The 21,721-nt window shown below is 39.6% G+C and overlaps 1 protein-coding gene across 1 annotated transcript in view; it reads left to right on the top strand.

Annotated features, from left to right (window-relative positions):
* LOC106884249 (dyslexia-associated protein KIAA0319-like protein) overlaps positions 1-21,721 on the top strand; it is a 97,942-nt gene that overhangs the window by 70,933 nt on the left and 5,288 nt on the right. Inside the window, exons 7-21 of the mRNA XM_014935518.2 lie at positions 455-528; positions 1,780-1,867; positions 2,400-2,489; positions 4,331-4,463; positions 5,614-5,678; positions 6,831-6,991; positions 8,965-9,088; positions 10,638-10,770; positions 11,593-11,741; positions 12,713-12,864; positions 13,546-13,684; positions 15,369-15,439; positions 16,893-16,993; positions 18,535-18,680; positions 19,716-19,838. Of these exons, the coding sequence (XP_014791004.1) occupies positions 455-528; positions 1,780-1,867; positions 2,400-2,489; positions 4,331-4,463; positions 5,614-5,678; positions 6,831-6,991; positions 8,965-9,088; positions 10,638-10,770; positions 11,593-11,741; positions 12,713-12,864; positions 13,546-13,684; positions 15,369-15,439; positions 16,893-16,993; positions 18,535-18,680; positions 19,716-19,838 (1,749 nt within the window). The remainder of the gene's footprint in view (positions 1-454; positions 529-1,779; positions 1,868-2,399; positions 2,490-4,330; positions 4,464-5,613; positions 5,679-6,830; positions 6,992-8,964; positions 9,089-10,637; positions 10,771-11,592; positions 11,742-12,712; positions 12,865-13,545; positions 13,685-15,368; positions 15,440-16,892; positions 16,994-18,534; positions 18,681-19,715; positions 19,839-21,721) is intronic.

Raw genomic sequence — 21,721 nt, 5'->3', positions numbered from 1 at the left:
GGCACATAAAAGACACCATTTCGAGCGTGGCCGTTTTCGTGCGGGTGACACGTAAAAGCACCCACTACACTCTCTGAGTGGTTGGCGTTAGGAAGGGCATCCAGCTGTAGAAACTCTGCCAAATTAGACTGGAGCCTGGTGTTGCCATCCGGTTTCACCAGTCCTCAGTCAAATCGTCCAACCCATGCTAGCATGGAAAGCGGACGTTAAACGATGATGATGATGATGATGATGTTCTTGTCATTCAATCAATTTATATTATGCCCTGTACTGAACTAATGCTTTCCTCTAAAGCCTATCTTTATTGAGTCCTAACAGCAGGTTGTCTCACTATGTCTCTGCAAAATCATTTTACATATACACTCACAAATATGCACACAAGAATTGGTAATTCTGAAACATGGTATTGATGTTTGTTTATTTTTTTTAATATTCCATGTTGAGGATCTTTCAGTCCCACCCGACTTATTAATCTCTACATACACGGGAGATATTAATGTGACTGATTTTGCAGCTCAAACATCTGAAGTCAGGGACAATATGTAAAAGGGTTCCATTTGCAACTGCTCTCAATATTTCTCATTTCTTTTGGTTAGTGTTTCTTAGGAGCACCCAGGCACGGGTGTGTGCTTAAGAAATTTACTCTTCACCCACATAGATTCTGGTTCAGTCCCACTGTGTGGCACCTTGGGCAAGTGCCATCTACTATAGCTCCAGGCTGACCAAAGCCTTGTGAGTGGATTTGGTGGACAGAAATGAAAATAAATCTGTCATATATATCTTCCTCATCTTCTTCTTCAGTTAACATCCTGGTGGTGGTTGTGGTTAAAGTATGGAAGGAGGGACCAGTCCAGATGTGTTACCATGGTGAAGATGAATGGTTGCCCCACATTATATGAGTGGATGGGACTAGCTAGGAAGTAAGAAGAGATGGTTGTTATGGTGTGCCAGAGCAAACCCTCGAGGGGCCAGAAAGGATATGGATGAGGAAGGGAAAGAAGGGGGTGAGTAGTTATAAGAGTGTGAGGGGAGAGTGACAGATGGTCAGAGGTAGGAGTTAGCAGTGAAGGTAGTGACAAACGAGTGGGAGTGCAGCTTGATGGGAAAGGGCAAGGGGAGAGAGATGAGGAAGTAGGGGACGATGAGCAAGGAGTGGAAGGGAGGGAGACATGGAGGGAGATAAGCGTGGACTTGGTAGCTGATGAAGGAGGGCATTGGGAATGAAGGCAGAGATGAGATGGAGAGTAACTGGAGGCAGAGATGAGATGGAGAGTAACTGGAGGCAGAGATAGGAGGTAATTGGGTGAATATAGTAAGGATGATGATGAAAATACAGGAGGGAAGTTGTGGTGGGGAGGCAGTGACTGGTAACGCAGAGTGTTGGGGGATGGGGAAAGAGTGGAGATGTGGGGAATGTTTGATAGAGCAGAATGGGTATCGGGACAGGGCCTAGGATGCAACCACAGACAATGCTTTTAGGATCTGCATGTGTGTGTGTTTGTGTGTCTCCTTGTCGTGACGTTGTGTAATAACTGTAAATTCATTCATTTCCAATATTCTGTGGAATCATCTGTGGCCATGGAGAAATGTTATTTTGCTTGGAAGCAGGTGAGGGTTGGCTACAGGAAGGACATCTGGCCATAGAAAATCTGTCTCACTAGTTTCTTCTTCACTCTTTAACCTTCAAGAAAAGAAATATGTGCATGTTTTTTTTTTTGTCTTCTTTTTGTGTGTGTAGTGTATTATAATTGTTTAATTACTTATTGTTTTAATATTTAGCTTGTTGCTGGTCTTTACACTTTGAAACTTGAAGTTACTGGAAACAACCGAGCTGGTGAAGCCTATGTCAATGTAACTGTGATCCCACGTAAGTAATCAAAATAACCATTTGTGTGTTGCGTTTGTAATTCAATCCTTTAGCAATCAGGGGCATTTTGTCTGTTTTTACATTCTGAGTTCAAATCCCACCAAGGTCAATTTTGTCTTTCATCCTTCAAGGGTTGATGGAATCAGCAAGACTCTCCTCCACTAAAATTTCAGACTTTGTCCCTTATACAGAAAAGACTTTAATTATTATCAAGGCTATTAATTACTATATTAATTAGCAGGGATTTTATCTTGAGGTTTGGTGACAACAATTCTCCTCAAATCTCAAGAATCTTTCTTAGGATTCTTGAAGAATATGGAATGGTACTTTTCTGCAGGTTGACATTGTGAGTCTCAGTTCCAATAGTTTTCAGTCTTTTAGGTAACATTTTCAGTGTTGTGCCAAGAGCATTCTTTACCACAGGAAGGAACCATTGTCATTTTTGTCTACCAAAATTTCTTCTTCTCTTTGACTAGTTCCAGTTATTTCTCAATTTTCTCAAAGTATTATTATTATTATTATTATTATTTAGCAAAGAGGATTAATAAACCTCCAGTCGCTATAATTAAGCCAACATCTCTCCAGATCAAGTTACCTACATCTGCTATCCTTGACGGCTCAGGTGAGTAGACAGGCAAACACCACTGTTTTATATATATTTCTATGTGTGTGTGTGTGTATGTGTTGTTTTTTTTTACATTTTATTCAGCCATAATATGTATTGAATAAATATTAATGCTAAGTAATACTACGAATTCTGTGTGTGTGTGTGGCTGTTCACACACACACACACACACACACATCTATCTGTCTACCTATATATGTGAATGTGTGTGTGTATGCATGAGAGAGAGAGAGAGAGAGAGACTGACTGCTTGTATTTTCTCGTATATTTGTATATAAATATATCTTTTTTTTTTTCTATTTATTCAATTAAATGTACAGAGTTCACAGGAAATGGTACAGCATCGTGGTGCTGTTAAACTGGGTGGTTTGTTAAATGTCCCACCTGAAATGTGGACAAAGAAAACATGAATAATGTCTTTGTGGATTTTCATGCTTCTTCCTCTCTATGTCTAAAAATTATTAAATAAGAGCCATTTATATTGTTGTTCAGCCACATATGACATAAACCCACTTGATGGCGCTTCTTTGTAGCGTATCTCAACACCTCCTCCTCTTGACAGATGTCTAAACGATGTTAGTGTTCTGTTCCTTGAATCTATGCCCTGACACATCTTCGCCATCTTCTCTTTCGCCAACCGAGGCAGCCATGTATCTCCTGAAAGTCTCAGTCCGGCTGTCATACTCTAACCCCTCGTCACCTGTCATCTCCCTTAACATGACACCGACTTCAGTTGAGTGGGGTCTTGTCATGGTGTTTGGAAGGACATCATCCAGCTGTAGAAATCCTCTCAAAATGAATGTTGGAGCTTGGCGCAGTCCTCTAGCTCCTGAGCTCCTGTCAAACTGTCCAACCCATGCCAGCATGGAAAAACGGACATTAAATGACAATGATAGGAAATTTTAAAAAACTAAAAGTTGGATCATATATTCAGTGAAAAACAATGATAAAAACCAAAAATTAAACATTTAGCTAATGACTAATGTTATTTTCAATTGGAATTATGGGAGATAACTCAAGACATTTCGGGCTTTATAAGGGGCTCTTCAGCAGAAATATTTGCAATTGAATCACTCAGTAAATATACAGAGTTGTATATTTACTGAATATACAGAATTTGTTCTTGTGGAGAGAAAGGTATATAATTTGCCTGTCTCTGGAACTGATGAATCCTTCAATAATTCTTTTCCTGGTCACATTTCATGACACCTACAGTTTGTTTAAACTGAAAAACCAAGCTTCTCAATTTGACATCAACTCAACATAAATCAAAACTAGCCTGGGAAGCATCTAAGCTACTTCTCCTCCTCCTCCTCCGACTTATATTCCCTGCCACTACACTCCCATGTTTGCACACTTCCACACACCCTAAGAAACCACATGTACCCTATACCACCATACCCATGCTGATCTCTATTCACAGAATCCCTCCTATCCATGTACACACCACCCTACCTCTTCCTTCCTTTTTAACCCTTACAGCGACATTCCCACCTTGCCCCTAACCTTTCTTTCCTAGTACTTTTCTCACCACCTTTCCTCATACTTTTTTTTTTCCTGATGAAGAACTAATCTCCAAAGATTAGTGAAGACAGTTTCCCTCTTTAAATGTTAAACATCATTGGTTATAAGGTTTCCCTTCCATGTTGTCTTCTTCAAGGCAGTGCCCCAGCATGGTCCCAGTCCAATAACTGAAACAAGTAAAAGGTAAAAGACCATTGTCTTTGCTGTGGGGATGGAATTTAATTTGCCCTGCAAAGGTGTGTTTTTTGTGTGAATGCTTGCCCCCTATTCCCATTGCCATTACTAGCAGCAGTTTCTTGCCTCCAAATTTGCAGACAGCACAGATGACATGAAGGTCGTCAAGTATAAATGGGAAGAGGTCAGTGGCCCCATCAATGACCGACCCATCGAAAGTAATGCATCCATGTTGAAACTTAATCATCTGGAACCAGGGAAATATCAGTTTAAGTAAGTATATTCCATCTCGTCTTCATCTTTTCTATGTTAAATGGAAATAAGTTGTCATTTTTCACTTTGATTTTCTCTTCATCTTTCATGTTTTGAATGCATTTAATACCTGTGTTTTGAGTTGTTATGTAAGATAACCATTACATAATAATATTACCCTCATCAGTCGACATTTTAAAATATAAAGATATATCAATATCTGGCCTGTATTTAGTAGTTGTCTGGATAGTCTTAGAAACCCACCAAAGTACAAAGAAGGTGGGGGGAGATAGCCTAAAGGAAAGATGTGTGTGTGTGTAAGAGGTAGGGAAAATATAATAAATATATTATTAAACAGGCAATAAATCCTAATTGCAAAGATGAAATAAAAAGAAGGAAGAACAGCAACAGATAAACATTAGACACCAAGTGATAGGCAAAAAATATAGACAGGACAGTGCCAAATATAGCATCTAATTACTGATAAAATAACTGAAAAAAAAACTTAAGAGTTCCAGCCATTTCTATTGGACCATAGCATCTTTGACAATGTTTGTAGTATCACTGACTGCTGCTTTCTATAGAACGGATATAAACACCTACACACATTGACACACACACACACACACACACACACACACACACAGTCCTCTGCTGAGTGGTTGTTGTTAGGAAGGGCATCCAACAGTAAAGATCCTATCAAAACACAGAAGTTTGGTGCAAGCTTCTGCCTGACTGGTTCTTGTCAAACCATCCCACCCATGCTAGCATGGAAGGCAGACATTAAACAATGATGATGATGAAATACATAGGCATATATGCATGTATATTCACACATATATGTACAAACACATACAGCTGTGCATATACACACATACAAGCTAAGAAGAATAGTAGTGATGGGGCTTCTGGAACAATTGCTTGATACAGTAGGAACTTTTGTATCATTCAAACATACTGGAACTGTTACCATTAACCATTCTGGCCTGAGGATTGTCCTAAGCATGAAACTTTTGAGAAATGAGTTGTGAAGTGACTGGACCTAATGACATAGAATATTTACTGTCCTTTACTCTACAACACATAAGGAATGTGTGTGTTTTTAAGTATAAATATGTATTTTTTGTATACATGGATACATACACATTATAAAATTCATTTTTATTTTCAGGTTAACCGTGACTGATTCTGATGGTGCCACAAATTCCACTTTAGCTAATGTTACCGCTATTAAAGGTCAGTGTATTTCCATTTCTTTTACAAATTATTCGCAAGGCTGTTGAGTTTCATTTCCTGAATGATAAAATAATGCTTTACAAAATCCAACCAGTTTTCATAAGTTTGTATTTGTAAAACTAAACTGAAGCAAACCAGAAGACAAAACATGTGGAGGCCCCCAACTCTTGCCTGCATTCCAAGCAAGGTGTTTTTGCTTCATTCCACTGGTATTCATATGTCAAAGGCTTAAACTGTTTATTGGAGATTATAAACAAAGGAAGGCGCAGGCATGGCTGTGTGGTAAGAAGCTTGCTTTCCAATCACATGGTTCCGAGTTCAGTCCCACTGCGTAGCACCTTGGGCAAGTATCTTCTGCTATAGCCTCAGGCCAACCAAAACCTTGTGAGTGGATTTGGTAGATGGAAACTGAAAGAAGACAGTTTATGTGTATAGACAGTTGGAACCTGGAGCAGCCCTCCAGCCTTGCCAGCTCTGGTCAAACTGTCCAACCCATGCCAGCAAGGAAAGTGGACATTAAATGATAATGATAATGATCATTATCGGTTAATGTCCATTTCCCATGTTAGCTTTGGTTGAATGGTTTGACGATCCAACATGCAATAGGGCTGTGTCAAGCTTTGGCAGGGTTTCTGTGACTGGATGCCCTTTTCAATGCCAACCAATTTAGAGAGGGTACTCGGTGCATTTTGGTGTTGTTGCCAAGTAACTTGCTTGAGAGGAAAATAAGGAGAGAAAGGGAAAAAAGAAATCCTTTGACTAAATGTAGGGGAGAAGTAGTATTTGAGGGGTGGGGGTCGTTTGATGGACAGTGTTGAAAGGCTGAGTAAAGAGGCTAGATGGCTTGTACCCGGCATTATATAAGGGTGGTGAGAAGAAAAGATAGTATAGTAGTGAAAGGGTACGCAGAGCAGACCTTCAGGGAGCAAAGGGGTGTGCATGAGAGGATGCAATGGATTAAGTGGGGAGGGTTATAGATTATCTATTCTAAGTAATTAGTTTCTTATTGGGAAACTCGTTTTGTTCTTGGCTTCAGTGATTTACAACCCTTCAAGGTTACTCTCTCATTTCATTGCACATTAGACTCCCCCCGCCCCCAGTTATTTATCGACCAATGTTATTTGTGTTCGTTGTTATTTCCTTCCTCTTTAGAAACTGATTACCGTCCAACAGCAAACGCAGGATCTGACGTGGTCATCAACCTGCCAGAGAACTCGGTCACGCTCTATGGAAACGCCAGTACTGATGATAAAGGTATTGTCAGTTATGAGTGGACAAAATCATCAGATGACCACTTAGTGGCCGACATGATGGTAAGATACAGTTTTTAGGTTATTTTTTATCACTGGATTGACAATGTTGTGTGTGTGATTGTGATGGTCACTTTGCAATCATGTGGTTTTAGGTTCAATGCCTTTGTGCAGCTCTTTGGACAAATGTGAATTTGGTTGAAGGAAACTGGGCAGAAGCCCATCTCACACACACATGCATACATGTGTGTGTTTTCTCACTGCTTAGCAACCTGTATTGGTTTGTTTACATTCCTACAATTTAGCAGTTCAGCAAAATAAATGCTGGTGGGGATAAGTACTGGAGCCAATTTGATTAAATTCTTCAATGTGGTGCCACAGCATGGCCACAATCCAATGATTGAAGCAGAAGATAAAAGAGAAAATCCAAAACATTCTCCAGAACTTTCTAACATCTCTGCCTGAAACCCAATATTCTTTATGTGTAGCAGCAGCTGAAGAACAAGACATTCTTCAGTTGGTAGCATGTCTAAGTAGCCTGGTCTTGTAATGCCATTGGCAGAATATGTAGGGAGAGAAGTGATAAGCATGCAGCAGCAGCCTTGGAAGGAATTGTTGTGTCTTTGAACTAATTACAGACTTGTGTGTAGAAAAGGCTGTTCCTTATTAGGCGTTAGGAAGGGCATCCAGCCATAGAAACCACACCAAATCAGACTGGAACCTGGTATAACTCTACGACTTACCAGTTCCAGTCAGACCATCTAACTTTGGCCAGCATAAAAAACGGATGCTAAATAATGATGATGATGATATATAGTACCCTAATTGATGACTATTTGATAATTAATTCAAGTCATCTGTTGACTATGTCTCCATCCATTGTCTGAGATTACTTTGTCAGCCACAAAAAAAAAATGGGACTAGTTTGGCTCTTTTAAAGAATTACAGCAAAAAGAGTAAATATATTCAGCTTCACTTCTAGGCATAAAATCTTTTCCATTAAAATGGGTTGAAGTCAATTGGATTTGTTACCTCAATTCACTGGTGTTTGTTTTATTGCCTCTGAAAAATAAAAGAAGAAACCAAAAATATCAGAAAAACTGCTGCCAAAAGGTTGATCACCATTAAAAGACTATTCCCACATGTGTCCTTTCATGGCGAAACAAGTTTTTAATTAAAACCTTGTGAGTGGAATTGGTTATAAGAAACTGAAAGAAGCCCATCATATGTGTGTGTGTGTGTGTGTGTGTGTATGTGAGTGAGTGTTTGTGTTTCCTTGACCCACTGAACATCATTCGTTTCCAATATTCTGCATAAACCTGTTAAACCATGGGGAAATATTACTTTCTCTGGACATAGGTGAAGGTTGGCAACAAGAAGGGTATCTAACCATAGAAAATTTACCTCAATAAACTCCATGTGACCCATGCAGGAATGTAAAAGTGGATGCTAAAATGATGATGGTGATGATGATTATTGCCAGATGATTTGCAATGGGAATTGAAAATTTCCATCTTCAATGGATCATTGCCAGGGCCATGGATTGGCTCCCGTGCTGGTGCCATGTAAAAAGCACCATTCGAGCATGATCGTTGTCAGCGTCATTTTACTGGCACATTAAAAGCAACATTCGAGCGTGGTCATTACCGGTGTGACTGGACTGGCTCTCATGTAGGTAGCATGTAAAAAAAAAACCATCTTTTCAGCGTGGTCATTGCCAATACTACTTGACTAGCCCTCATGCCAGTGGCATGTAAAAGCACCCACTACACCCTCACAGTGATTGGCATTAGGAAAGGCATCCAGCTGTAGAAACTTTGCCAGATCAGATTGAGCCTGGTGCAGCCCCTGGTTTTACCAGTCCTCAGTCAAGCCATCCAACCCATGCCAGCATGGAAAGCAGACATTAAATGATAATGATGATGATGATATTTTTAAAGGTAGAAATACTGAAAGAAAGACAAAATTTTGGTATCCAAAAGCTATCATTCTTCTAATTTTTGTATGGTCTTAATATGAAAATATATTTCTTTTAGGGGGTTCGCTCTCCAGTCCTGAAAATCTCAAACCTTGAGGTGGGAAATTACAAGTTTACTTTGAAAGTCACGGATACAGGTGGACAGAATGCCACAGCAGACGTACACGTTTTTGTGAAACCAGGTTTGTTGAAAAAAACTTATGTATTCACTGTATTTCTTTTTTGTTTTTTTTATAATGTCCATGGTTGAATATTTTGGTTTTATTTTCATATTTTGATGGGAAATTTATGTCTCTGCTGTACAAATTTATCCAAACTGTTTACAGTTGTGTTAGGAGCGAGTGTCTTCCACTGTCATCCCTGGACTGACCAAAGCCTTGAGATCTGATTTTGTAGACGAAAACTTGAAGAAGCCTGTCAAGTGTGTGTTGTTGTTGTGATAGCTGTAAACGAATCTTGACATGGAAGTGGTGTCCTTCGGTTCCAATGTTGTGGGAGAACATGCCTGGCCATGGGGGAAATGTTACCTTGTTTGGAAACAGGCGAGAGTTAGCAGAAGGAAGGGCAGTCAACCATAGAAAGCCTGCCGAAAAATTCTGTGTGACCCACGCGAACGTGGGAAAGTGGACGATGTTGATAATGATGAAAACCTATCAAACTAATAAGGGAGCCTCTGCAGTTTGCTTGACCTGCTAGAAATAGTTACGTGCATCCCAACTGCATCATCCAGTGTGAACATTTATTTTATTTAAAAAAACCAATAAGGTATGATTTGAGGAGGGAGATCATCATCATCATCGTCACCATCCAAAAACGGACATTAAAAGAGGAGGAGGAGGATGGTGATGGTGGTGGTGGTGTTGATCTCTTTCAAATCATACCTTATTGTTTTGTTTTTTTTTAAACATTCACATTGGATAATGTGGTTGGGATGCAGCGCCTGGAAAGAAACCAAGTTGTTCGTGTCTTGAAGAGTTTTAATAAGAAATCAGCTGAATCTTGTCTGACATGGGATTAAGGAACAATGTCATGTTTTGGATGGATCGGAAGAACAGGAGTTGTTTGTTGTATTAATGAGGGGCCACCTGGGGTCAGTATTAAATGGGAGCCAGAGAGGAGAAGGGAAAGACAGAGAGAGACAGACACAGATGACAAAAGGATAGGAATGATGTTAAAAACCCAATTGATTTACCCATCATCATCATCATCATCATCATCATCGTTTAACGTCCGCTTTCCATGCTAGCATGGGTTGGACAATTTGACTGAGGACTGGTGAAACCGGATGGCAACACCAGGCTCCAATCTAATTTGGCAGAGTTTCTACAGCTGGATGCCCTTCCTAACGCCAACCACTCAGAGAGCGTAGTGGGTGCTTTTACATGTCACCAGCACGAAAACGGCCACGCTCGAAATGGTGTCTTTTACGTGCCACCCGCACAAGAGCCAGTCCAGGGGCACTGGCAACGATCTCGCTCGAAAACCCTACAAAGGCCAGTCAGGCGGTACTGGCAACGGTCACGCTCAAGATGGTACATCTTATGTGCCACCCGCACAAGAGCCAGTCCAGGGGCACATCAAACAATATTATCTGTTTCACGTGGAAATTAACGCTCCACAGTAATGTTTACTCTATAGTGGGTGTATTTGTCTGTGTGTATACACACACACACACACACACACACACACACACACATACACACAAATCTAAACAGATCTTCTCCTTTGCAGAGGTGAACCAGCCACCAATTGCTGTTACTGCTGGAGAAATAACTGTTGTATTACCAGTTGCCAGCCTCGTCCTTGATGGTCAGAACAGCACAGATGATAAAAACATTGAAACCTACTCGTGGACACAAACAAGGTAGGATGAATGTTTGCTACTTTCAATATTGTTTTGTGAGTTGGCAGAATCGATAGAACATGAGAAAAATGTTTAGTAGTATTTCTTCTGACTCGTTATGTTCTGAGTTCAAATTCCAACAAGATCATCTTTAACCTTTCATCCTTTCGGCATTGATAAAATAAAGGACCAGAGATGTCGTTAGTTGGTAAATGGGAATAATCTTATTGTGAATTCTGTCCCTACTCGTTTTCTATCTCATTCTCCATCTTTCTCCTTTCTTAAACCTACACACTATCAAAAAAAGATAAAGACAGAAAGTTGAAATGGAGTGATAGTAGTAGAAAGTGTGTGTTACAGGTACAGGCATGGTTGTGTGGTTAAGATTGCTTCCCAATCATGTGATCTTAGATTCTGTCCTGCTGCACAGCACCTTCAGAAGGTGTCTTCTGTAGCCCCAGGCCAACTAAAGCTTTGTGAGTGGGTTAGACAGAAACTGTAAGAAGCCCAACATGTGTGTGGGTATGTGTACACCTTTGTCTTGACACCACATGAGGGATGTAAATGACCTTCGCTGTCGTACAAGTTGTTCATTTCTAGTTTTCTTTAGAAAACATGTGTGGTCAAGGGGAAATATTACTTTGCTTAGTAATAGGTGGAGGTTGTGGACGGTGCTTTTCCTGTCACCAACCCTATGACAGGAAGAGCATCTACCTCAACAAATTCCATCTGTCTCATACGAACATGAAAAAGTGGATCTTAAATGTATGCAATATAGAATATGTTCTGCTGATTACGAAGGTTCTATGTTTTGTGTCTCCTCATGCTCCCTTTTTCTTGCAGTGGACCCCAGTTGACAGTGTCTAATTCAGACAGGAACATTGCCACAGCTACTGGGGACATCAAGGTGGCAGTGTACATGTTCAAACTCACAGTCCATGACATACAGAAACAGTCCAACTCAGCAAATCTGAAGATCACTGTCGCCCAGAGTAAGTGGTTTTGGCTATCTTATTGTGTCTGGCATGAATGTGGGGTTTAAGAAGTTTGCCTCCCGACTAAATGGTTTCAGGTTCAGTGTTACTGCTTGTCTTCTAATTTAGCCCTGGGGTAAATGCTTTGTAAGTGGATTTGGTAGATGGAAACTGAAAGAATCCTTTTGTGTATATGTGTGTGTGTCTTGTTTTAACATTGAGTGATAGTTGTAAATGAGAGTCAGTGTCAGTCTTTCCAGTCTTTTATGAAAAACATGTCTGGCCATGGGGGGTGGAGTGGGGTAATATTAGCTGATCTGGAAAGAGGTGAGGGTTGGCAACAGGAAGGGCATCTGGCTGAAGGAAATCTGCCTCATTCAAACTCATCCAAACCATGCAAATGGATGGTAAACGAAGGATGATGATTTGTCTGGTGTCCATGGATAAAATTCTTTGTTGCTTAGAGGCTTTGCTCAGTACCGGGCATTGGTGAACAGTTGCAATAATTTTGTGGCAAAATCAACCTCTTCCCCAGATCCTTACAATTTTGTCTTTGAACCGATTGGTTGCTTTAATTTTCTTTTTCTTCAAGAACCACATGGTTTTAGGTTCAGTCCCACTGTGTGCCACATTGGAAAAATATCTTCTACTATGGCCTGGGGCTGCTATATCCCATGTGAATGAATTGGGTAGACAGAAACTGTGTGAAGCCTGTCATATGTGCATTTGTGTTTGTCCCCACCACCATTCACCAACCAGTATTGGTTTGTTTATGTTCTTGTCACTTAGTGGTTCAGTGAAAAAGACAAAAAAAAAAACGATAAATACCAGACTATAAAGAATCAGCACTGGGGTTGATTTGTCTTTAACCAAACTCTTGAAGGTGGTGCCCCAGCATGGTCATGGTCCAGTGACTGAAACAAGTGAAGAGAGAAAAGACAAAGAAAATAATGTCTGTATGTTTTATAATTTCTAAACTTCTCTTTCAGAGGAAAACAAAGCCCCCGTGGCGGACGCCGGAGGGGACAAAGTGATTCAACTTCCAAAATTAATAGTTTTGCTGGATGGATCCCGTTCATATGATGACCAAAAAATTGTTCGCTACCAGTGGACCCGAGATTCAAGCAGTCTGGCTGCAGGGGTAGGTGTCACCTCGATTTGAATATTGCATTTCTTCTAAAGTTATTGGGTTCTTGTTTGGAAACAGATAATGGTTACTAAAAAGAACATCATCCAGTGGTAGACATTTTTTCTCAGAAAAGTGAACACACACACACACCCATTGTTTAGGATAGAAAATTAAGTTGTGCACTAATGTAATGTGATAAAACTGGCTCTCTTGCCTGACTTTTTGCAGTTCAGTGGCTTCCAAGTTAACAATTCCATTGGGATCATCATCATCATCTGCTTTCCATGCTGGCATGGGTTGGACAGTTCGATGATGTGGTTGGGATGCAGTGCCTGGAAAGAAACCAAGTTGTTCGTGTCTTGAAGAGTTTTAATAAGAAATCAGTTGAATCTTGTCTGACATGGGATTAAGGAACAATGTCATGTTTTGGATGGATCGGAAGAACATCCAGCTGTAGAAATCAGGCCAAAGAATGCTACTGGAGCTCAGCAGATCCCGTCAAACCATCCAACCAGTATGGAAAATGGACATTAAGTGGTTATGATGATGATGACAGACGGACGGACAGTTGGTCAGGCTGGTTGGCTGGCTATGAGGAAGAGTTTTTTTTTTTACAGTTGCAGGAATAAAGATAAAGAAAACTGTGTGTGTGTCTTTTATTGCTGGAATCACCATTTTCCTTTATATTCCCAGGAGATTGCCAACAACTCTAACTCGGAAGCAGTGCTGCAACTCATTAACCTAATCGCTGGCAGATATATCTTTACTCTTCATGTCTTTGACACTGATGGTCTGTCCAGCTCTGATTCAGCTTCCATTATTGTCAAACCAGGTAAGAACTGGGTTTTTAATTCTTTCCCCCTCCCCTCATCCATCCATACAGATTATTTTTAATTTACTTATTTATTTTTCTTGTGCTTTCAGTATTCTGTGATCACATTTTCTCTTCTCTGTTCTTGAATGACCTCATTTCAGTTACGCTCTTGCAGTAATGTCCCTTCCATGGATCTTTCCATGGCCCTTTGCATTGTACCCAATCAATGTAACCCATGTCTCAGATATGGGTGCAGGGGGACAGTGCCATTGAAGAGACTGGTGTATAGGGCCTAGTCCAGCTTTGCTTTGAGCACATCTTTTATTGAGGGTTATTGGGGTTGACGTGTGTGTGTGTACAAGAGTTCCCAGTATAGTTACGTTTAATAAAAAAAAATGATTTATTTACCTAAATTTTAACATCATCATCATTGGATGGTTTGACTGGGGTCTGGAAAGCCAAGAGGCTGCACCAGGCTCCAGTCTGATCTGGTAGTGTTTCTACAGCTGGATGCCCTTCCTAATGACAACCACTCCGAGAGTGTAGTGGATGCTTTTTACGTGGCACTGACACAGGGACCAGAGGGGACTGGCAACGACCATGATCGGATAGTGCTTTTTACGTGCCACCGGCATGGAAGCCAGTCAAAGCGGCACTAGCATCGGCCATGTTTGGATGGTGCTTTTTACGTGCCACTGGTACAGGGGTCACAACTACAATTTCCATTTGATTTGATTTTGATGTTGATGTACTTGACTCAATAGGTCTCCTCAAGCATGGCATGTCACCCTAGCACAGCATGTGGTGGTGGGAGGGAGGAGGAGGAGGAGGAGAGCTGAAAAGAAACAGTTGAAGATGACTAATGTCTGTAGTGTGATGTCAAGAGAGGATTTGTTTGTTTATCAATGGGATGGCCATCATTGAATGTCATTCAGACTGTGGTGGTGGCCATGGGGGGGGGGTCACAGTTGCATCTTCCAAATATGTGAACAAACTGACCTTATTTTATGTCACTAGGGACCACTTTCAATAAGGAATTTTGTGATAAAAGAATGTTTTTAACTTGTTTTCTTTCGACTTGTTCATGTCTGTTTGTCACAGTGTTTCATTAATTTTGCCAGCTGTCACTTGAACTATGTTTACAAATTCAGATATTTGTCATTTGATAAAGCTGTTATAATGCTTGACACAGCTGCTGTTCCTTATTTATATAAGAAGATATCAATAGCAGGACATTATGTGATATTAGCCTTTGTCTATTATTGTTCCACTTCCTAACCGCATTTCTGTTTGTCAGTTTCTCTTACAATGCAATAATGCCATAAATAGTCTTCATATCAGAGCTATACTATTACCGGAATGAGATTATTTGGCCTGGCTGACTGGTCATCCAACCTGTTTTGCTGACAGTATGTTTTGGCACTGAATGCACACACACACACACTTATGACTTTTGAGGTTGATGTTTTGTAGGGAAGAGTTGCAGTATCTTTATATATCTGTTCTGTACATGAATATGAAAAATAACCATCATGTGGCAATTGCATTAAGGCTATAAATATTCTTAGGGTATTCTGTGTTATGAAAAATGAGAAATAATCGTTATTTAACTTTATATCTGGTTCTGTTTTGTTTATTTTATTATTTATCTATTTTAATAAATGCCAATGCTGTTTATTGATCTGTTGATATATTTTTAAAGATCCAAGTGAAATAGACAAAATGGTTCTCGAACTTGATACAGACATTGAACATTTCACCGAAAAAAGTCTTGTGAGTATCTTTCTCAAATTTATTAAGTTTATATCTGCCCCCCCCCCCCCTTCGCCTTACCTTCCTCAAATATTGTATCTTTATCTCTCTCTTTCTCTCTTCCTCATCCTCTTCTGCATCCCACCCAACAGCATATCCTCTTCCTGTTTATTGTATTATCATTCCCATTCAGCTACCCTGCACTCTCAGACATCCTCTACTCACCCACTCTCTCTTGGCACCCCTGCTCCATTCATTCCTACTCACCTTATACCTTGAAGGGCCATCTAGACACCTCATCCCCCTTCCTAATTTTATTGCTTTCCAGCTCCACCCAATCATTTCGTCTAATACGTGAGAAGTCCTGTCACTCCTTGTCAGCAAGAAACCTTGTCTGCTCCAGCCCTTTTCTCTCACACTTAACCCCTCTCTACTTTTTATTCTCCCAGCATAAAGCGTCTCCTCCCCATTCATGGTTCATAATCTTGCAAGCTGCGTGGTTACCTCACTGGTGCTGGTGCCACGTAACAAGCACCTAGTCCTGCTGTAAAGCAGTCGGTGTTAGGAAGGGCATTCAACCATAGAAATGATGTCAAAGCAGACACTGGAGCACGATGCAGTCATTGAGTGCATCAGATCCTGTCAAACTGTCCAATCTAGACCAGCGTGGAATATGGTCATTAAATGATGGTGATGATTTACTCAATATCTTATCCTGATCAGACAATACTACTGTCTTTCCTTTTTCAGAACTGAGATGTGGAGATGTGTACCAAGTGTAGGTTTTACTGCACTGATTAGGCTTGCTTCCCATCCCTCTGGTCCTCGATTCATTCCCACAGTGCACAGCTACTTGGGCAGGTGTCTTATACTTCAGCACCAGGCTGACCAAAGCCATGTGAACAGGCTTGCTTTTATAAGAAACTGGAAGATGCTTGTCCTGGACGTGTGTGGGAATGTGAAAGTGTTTGTGTCTCCTTGACATTGCATGATTGTTGTAAATCAGCATCATTCTTTTGCAACATTCTGCAAAAACATGTCTGGCCAGGGAGGGGAAATATTACCTTGCTTGAAAACAGGTGAAAGATGGTGACAGCAGGAGCATCTGGCTGTAGGAAACCTGCTTCAACAAACTCCACGTGACTCATGCAAGCATGGAAAGGGGGACATGAAAATAATGATGATAACGAGGACGTAACATGCTAATAATATGCAAATCCATTCTCACAATCTCTAGTTATTATTGGTCAGCGAAAATAAAATGTGCATTCTACTACACATGAAATGTGGAGGAGTACCCCACTATCAAAAATGAATTAACTTGGTTCCTGTGTCTCAAGCGTACATTCCCAGAATTGAGTGGACTCGGCCCCTGTGAAGAATGGATTAAATGGAGGGGATTCTATTTTCCTCACTAAATATGTTATTGATTTGTTGGTGTTTTAACGTTATTGTTTTTGTTATGTATATCCAGAAAAATATTGAAAGTCAACTTGGCCTGCTGTTGCACATGACATCAGAAGAAGACGCTTACGTTCTGAGTGAGAAGGTTTATAAAGATTTCAACAGTGGACAGTAAGTTGCAAAGTGTTTTATCTGTTTTCTCACTCTTACTACCACCACCACCAATAACAATAATTCTTTCTCCTTCGGGAAAAAGGGCTGAAATTTTGTGGGAAGGAGTTAGTTACATCAAACCCAGTGCTTTATTGACCCTCTAAATGATGAAAGGCAAAATTAACCTTTGCAGCATTTGAATTCTATAATGTAAAATATTTTCTGTCGTTCATCTTCAGAGACAAGTCCTTGGTATGTTTGCAGGAACCGTTCAAGAGTCCATTGGAATTTGCTGTTTCAGCAATAATAATTGTGATTTGGTAAATTCAAATTGGGAATTTGTGTGTTGTGGATATTTCTTCATTTGAACTGACCTTCAAAATGTGACTGATGTGGGTTGGAGGTTGTCATTAATTGATCCCCTCACCCATAATTGATGCTTATTTTATTGACTCTGGCAATATTTTGAACTCTTGTGGATAGCAAGATACAAGTAAATAGTGTTTGGCAAGCAGCCTGTTGCTCGACATTTCCTGTTGACTCTTTTGCTGCTCTAAATGGTGTATCGGACAGTTTGCCATTCCATTGTTTAACATTCTTTTGATCACGAGCAACATTGATACCAAGCCTTGACATCAATTACATCCAGGTCATTCGCTGCTAGCAATCCTAGAGGCCAAAGTCTGCAATTAACAAACAAATATTTACTGTTTGCATATAAGGAAGGGAAGACTTCCTGTCAGTTCCAGGCTGCTTTGTATTTGGTACTGCAGACAACAAAAAAAGCTCAAAATGCCTCTGCCAATCCACAGGGGTCATTCTGAACTGACTTTGGTGTTTCTAATGCTATTTACCTCCAATGACAATTTTTCTCCATAGCAAACCACAATGAAAATGCCTTTTTACAGGCCAAATGTGTTCTAAACATATTTGAACTAAAGTGTGAAATCTCAAAAAAAAAAAATCTGCTCGTCCAACATCTTTTTATTTTCACCGGTCACAAAATGGCTATTTTTTGTGCATCTATGTGGTTTTTGCAGTCTTGACATTAGAAGGTTGTCACAGGAGCCCAGTCAATCCCTTGCCAGATGGCCTGGTATGAAAAGGGGCATTTCTGTCACATTCACCTTTCTCTAATATTGTCATATACCTGTTAACGCCTGCCCTCCCCCCCCCACACACACACACATGCTCATTATGTTAACTATTTCTGTTGTTTCTTCATTGTTAGAATTTTCTCTAATCCTCTGTAATCAGCAAATTCTCTTTACTTTTATTCAGTAAAATATTTACATCAAAATAAAGGCTTCTTTATTCTTCCATCAGAAGTGCTATTTTCTAAAGTACAATGTATTAAATTTACTCTAAAAATGTTTTAATAGAATGAATAAAAAAAACAACGGATGAACAATAAAATGTTACACTTTCTTTCTTTCTTTGTCTTTTAAACTAGTAAAGTATCTGTGGGATAGGCATGAATGTCACAACATTAACTTATCCATCACACTTTGAGATGTGTATAAAATCTCATTGGTGTTTGTTTGTTTGTTTGTCTTCAGCCTAAAGATAGAATTTTATGCTGTATCTGTCACCAAAGAAACTAAAGTCGTGAAGAAAGGAATCGATGTACTTCGATGGTTGAAACCCAAATTGTCTTCACAAACCAACATCTTTGAATATTCCATTGTGGATCTCAACACTTTTGGTTTGCAGATATTTCTTCTTACTAGACACTACTTCTTCCATTTCTCTCTTATTGATGTTCTCTTCTATTACTGTAAAACTTTCTTCAACTAACAAAGAAGCAATTACTTGACCTGCTACAATAACAACCAAATCTCTCTCAAATCATCCCCTTTCATCTCAGAAAAGGACATGTTGTGAGATATTATAATCCTAGCAGTTTCTGTGTTGCACCTACAATTGTGTGATCATGGTTTTGTGTCGAGACAAAGGTAAACACATAGACAGACACACACCCGTCAGGCTTCTTTCAGTTTCCATCAGGGCCATAGTAGAAGACACTTGCCCAAAGGTGACATGTAACGAGACTGAAACCAAAGCAAACTTCTTGTCACCCCTGTGCCTTCTGTTGTTAGGTTTTCTGCAACTGTCAGGATCTTCTGTTAAACAACTTGATAGTTAATATTCAGGCATAAGAATTGGTGTGTTGAGTGCATTGGAAGCTCTCCGTCCGCTAAGTGTGTGGCACATTTTCAATTAGTCATTTCACATTACTTAAGCCATGTTAGGGAGACTTCAACATGGCATAGAAAACCCTTGGTAAAAGACTAATTTTTAAGGGGCCCAACAGACCAGCCAATGGTGTGGAATGGTAGCTGTTTGGAATTTTTTCTTCCTTTTTTGAGCCTTAGACCTCATAAAGCCAGTTACCTGGTTTCTACGGTGCTAAGTGATCAAGATCACATTGCCCTTGAACGAGGTATCACTCCATTGCAGGATTCAGGGGCCAGTAGTTTTGGCATGAGGGGACAAATCAATTACATTGACTGACCCCACTCCAGAAGTTTGTTTTATTGGCCCTGAAAGGATGAAAGGCAAAGTGGACCTCAGAACATAAAGAACCCAAAGAAATGCCACGAAAGATTCTCTTCTACAGGTTAACGATTCTGCCAGTTTGCCACCTTAGAGAACAGGATTCTCAAACCTTTTTTTTTTATTCCATGTTGTTGTTGTCCGAGTGATTAGTGAAGATTGATTCTGTTTTTATCTGTTGCAGTTTGTCAAAATAATTGTTCAGGTCATGGCAAATGTGACCAGTACACTAAACAATGTTTCTGTGAGGCCTTCTGGATGCAGAATTTCATTCGCACTAAATTTTTTCATGGTGAAAACAACTGTGGTAAGTAAAAAGGCTTCACTAATTATACACACTCACACCATACATATATGTATATATATATATTTATAGTGAGAATTTACGAAAAGACAAAGACAGGTGGTGTAGACAACAAACAGATGTATTAGTTTAATGCTCAGGAAGTGAGAAAGTCTTTTACGTTTTGAGCCTACGGTCTTCGACAGAAAGGAACACAGAAATAAACAGGAAGAGAAAATAGAAAAGGTTTAGTGACTAGCAATCTATCATGGCGAATGCCAGACAGAGGGGTCACACAGGAGAGCTAGGAAGAAGGGGAGATAATAAAGTAGTCGTGATCCCAAAACGAAGGTGCTATAGGTACTATACATATAGTACATTTCAATAGATGAAACTAAAAGGAAGCAGATATTACCAAAGGGTCTTTGTGCAGTAAATCAGTTCCACACTCTGTTGAATGTGATTAGACAAGTCTTCAGAATTACCGAGAGACTATGAGTCAGTTGTTGAAGTATGTTAGTAATTTGTCAGTTAAATGACCGTCTTTTGGGTTCTGTCTAGGATGTCAGTGCATGCGATAGCACCAGTTCCATGCCATACATGGAAGTAGTTCTTTAACGGACCTTGTAAATGGCCGACAACTAAAGTATTTCCTGGTCATGAAAGGAATTTTAATTTTTATGATGCAATGTGGTTAATCTCATGACTCTAGGCATCTCCAAAAGTGAGCTTTTATTTAGAATTGCATGTTTGTATCAACAGAAACCATTAATTTTACAAAAGCTGTTGGTGCATGGACTGAGGTGATTGGGTGCAGCTGACTGGGAATTCAGTCTGTTTTGATGCTGGAGACAAACACCTGCACAGAAATGTATACATACAAACGGGGAGAAGACAGAGGGAGGGAGACTGATGGACATTACAAGTTATCAATTGAAGATGATTGGCCTAAACACTTGTTACTCTCTTCCTACGCATAGAGAGAAATATACTCACACACACAAACAGAGAGAAAGAACAAAAGAATCATTGAAACGTCTCTTGTCAAATAAGTCAACACCGAATCAATGACATCGTAACATTTCCTACCCTTTGGTGCTGTTTCAGTCATTAGACTGCGACCATGCTGGGGCATCACCTTGATGAATTTTTAGTTAAACAAATTGACCCCACTACCTTTTCTTTTTTTAAAGCCTAGTACTTATTCTATCAGTCTCTTTTGCCAAACTGCTAAGTTACAGGGACATAAACACACCAACATTGGTTGTCAAATGGTGTTGGGGGACACACTATAGATACATATTCTGTATAGTCTGAAAGCATCTTAATGTAATCCTTGTTGTCCTCTGAAAACCCTGATGAGTTTCCTTATAAGGTATTTAAGATGCAAAATTATATTTTTATATGTTTTGTAATATTAATCTTGAGAAATGAAAGAATTGTTGATTAATTAATTTGCATCCATTGGATCTCTCTGTTTTCTAGCTTGATAAAAATGTTTGATATCTTATGATACTCTGTATAATATATTCATTGAAAGGATTATCTCTTCAAAATTTAATATACTAAACCAGTGTATCTTGGATAAATATCCCTATAAGAGGTTTGAATATCCTCATTGTGACCATATATATATATATATATATAGATAGATAGATAGATATGCAGGGCAGGGAATCGTCAATTAGTAATAAAATTAATAATTAACAATTTTGCCGGGTAGCTCAGTATGAAAAAACCTTTTTCGGTAAAAAACATTTATAATCATAAATATATAGGGATTGACAGTAACCTGCTTCTCCAACATACTGAGAATTCAGAAATAGCAGTCAAAGAACTACTGATTTCAAAACTACAAATTATTACTCTAGTTTGATAGCGATATTTTTGATACACACAGAACAAAA

The sequence above is a fragment of the Octopus bimaculoides genome, chromosome 4, assembly GCF_001194135.2.
Source record: "Octopus bimaculoides isolate UCB-OBI-ISO-001 chromosome 4, ASM119413v2, whole genome shotgun sequence".
In the NCBI taxonomy this organism is placed as follows: domain Eukaryota; kingdom Metazoa; phylum Mollusca; class Cephalopoda; order Octopoda; family Octopodidae; genus Octopus; species Octopus bimaculoides.
Note: the sequence above shows the minus strand (reverse complement) of the source record. Positions and strands in the feature narration are given on the sequence as shown.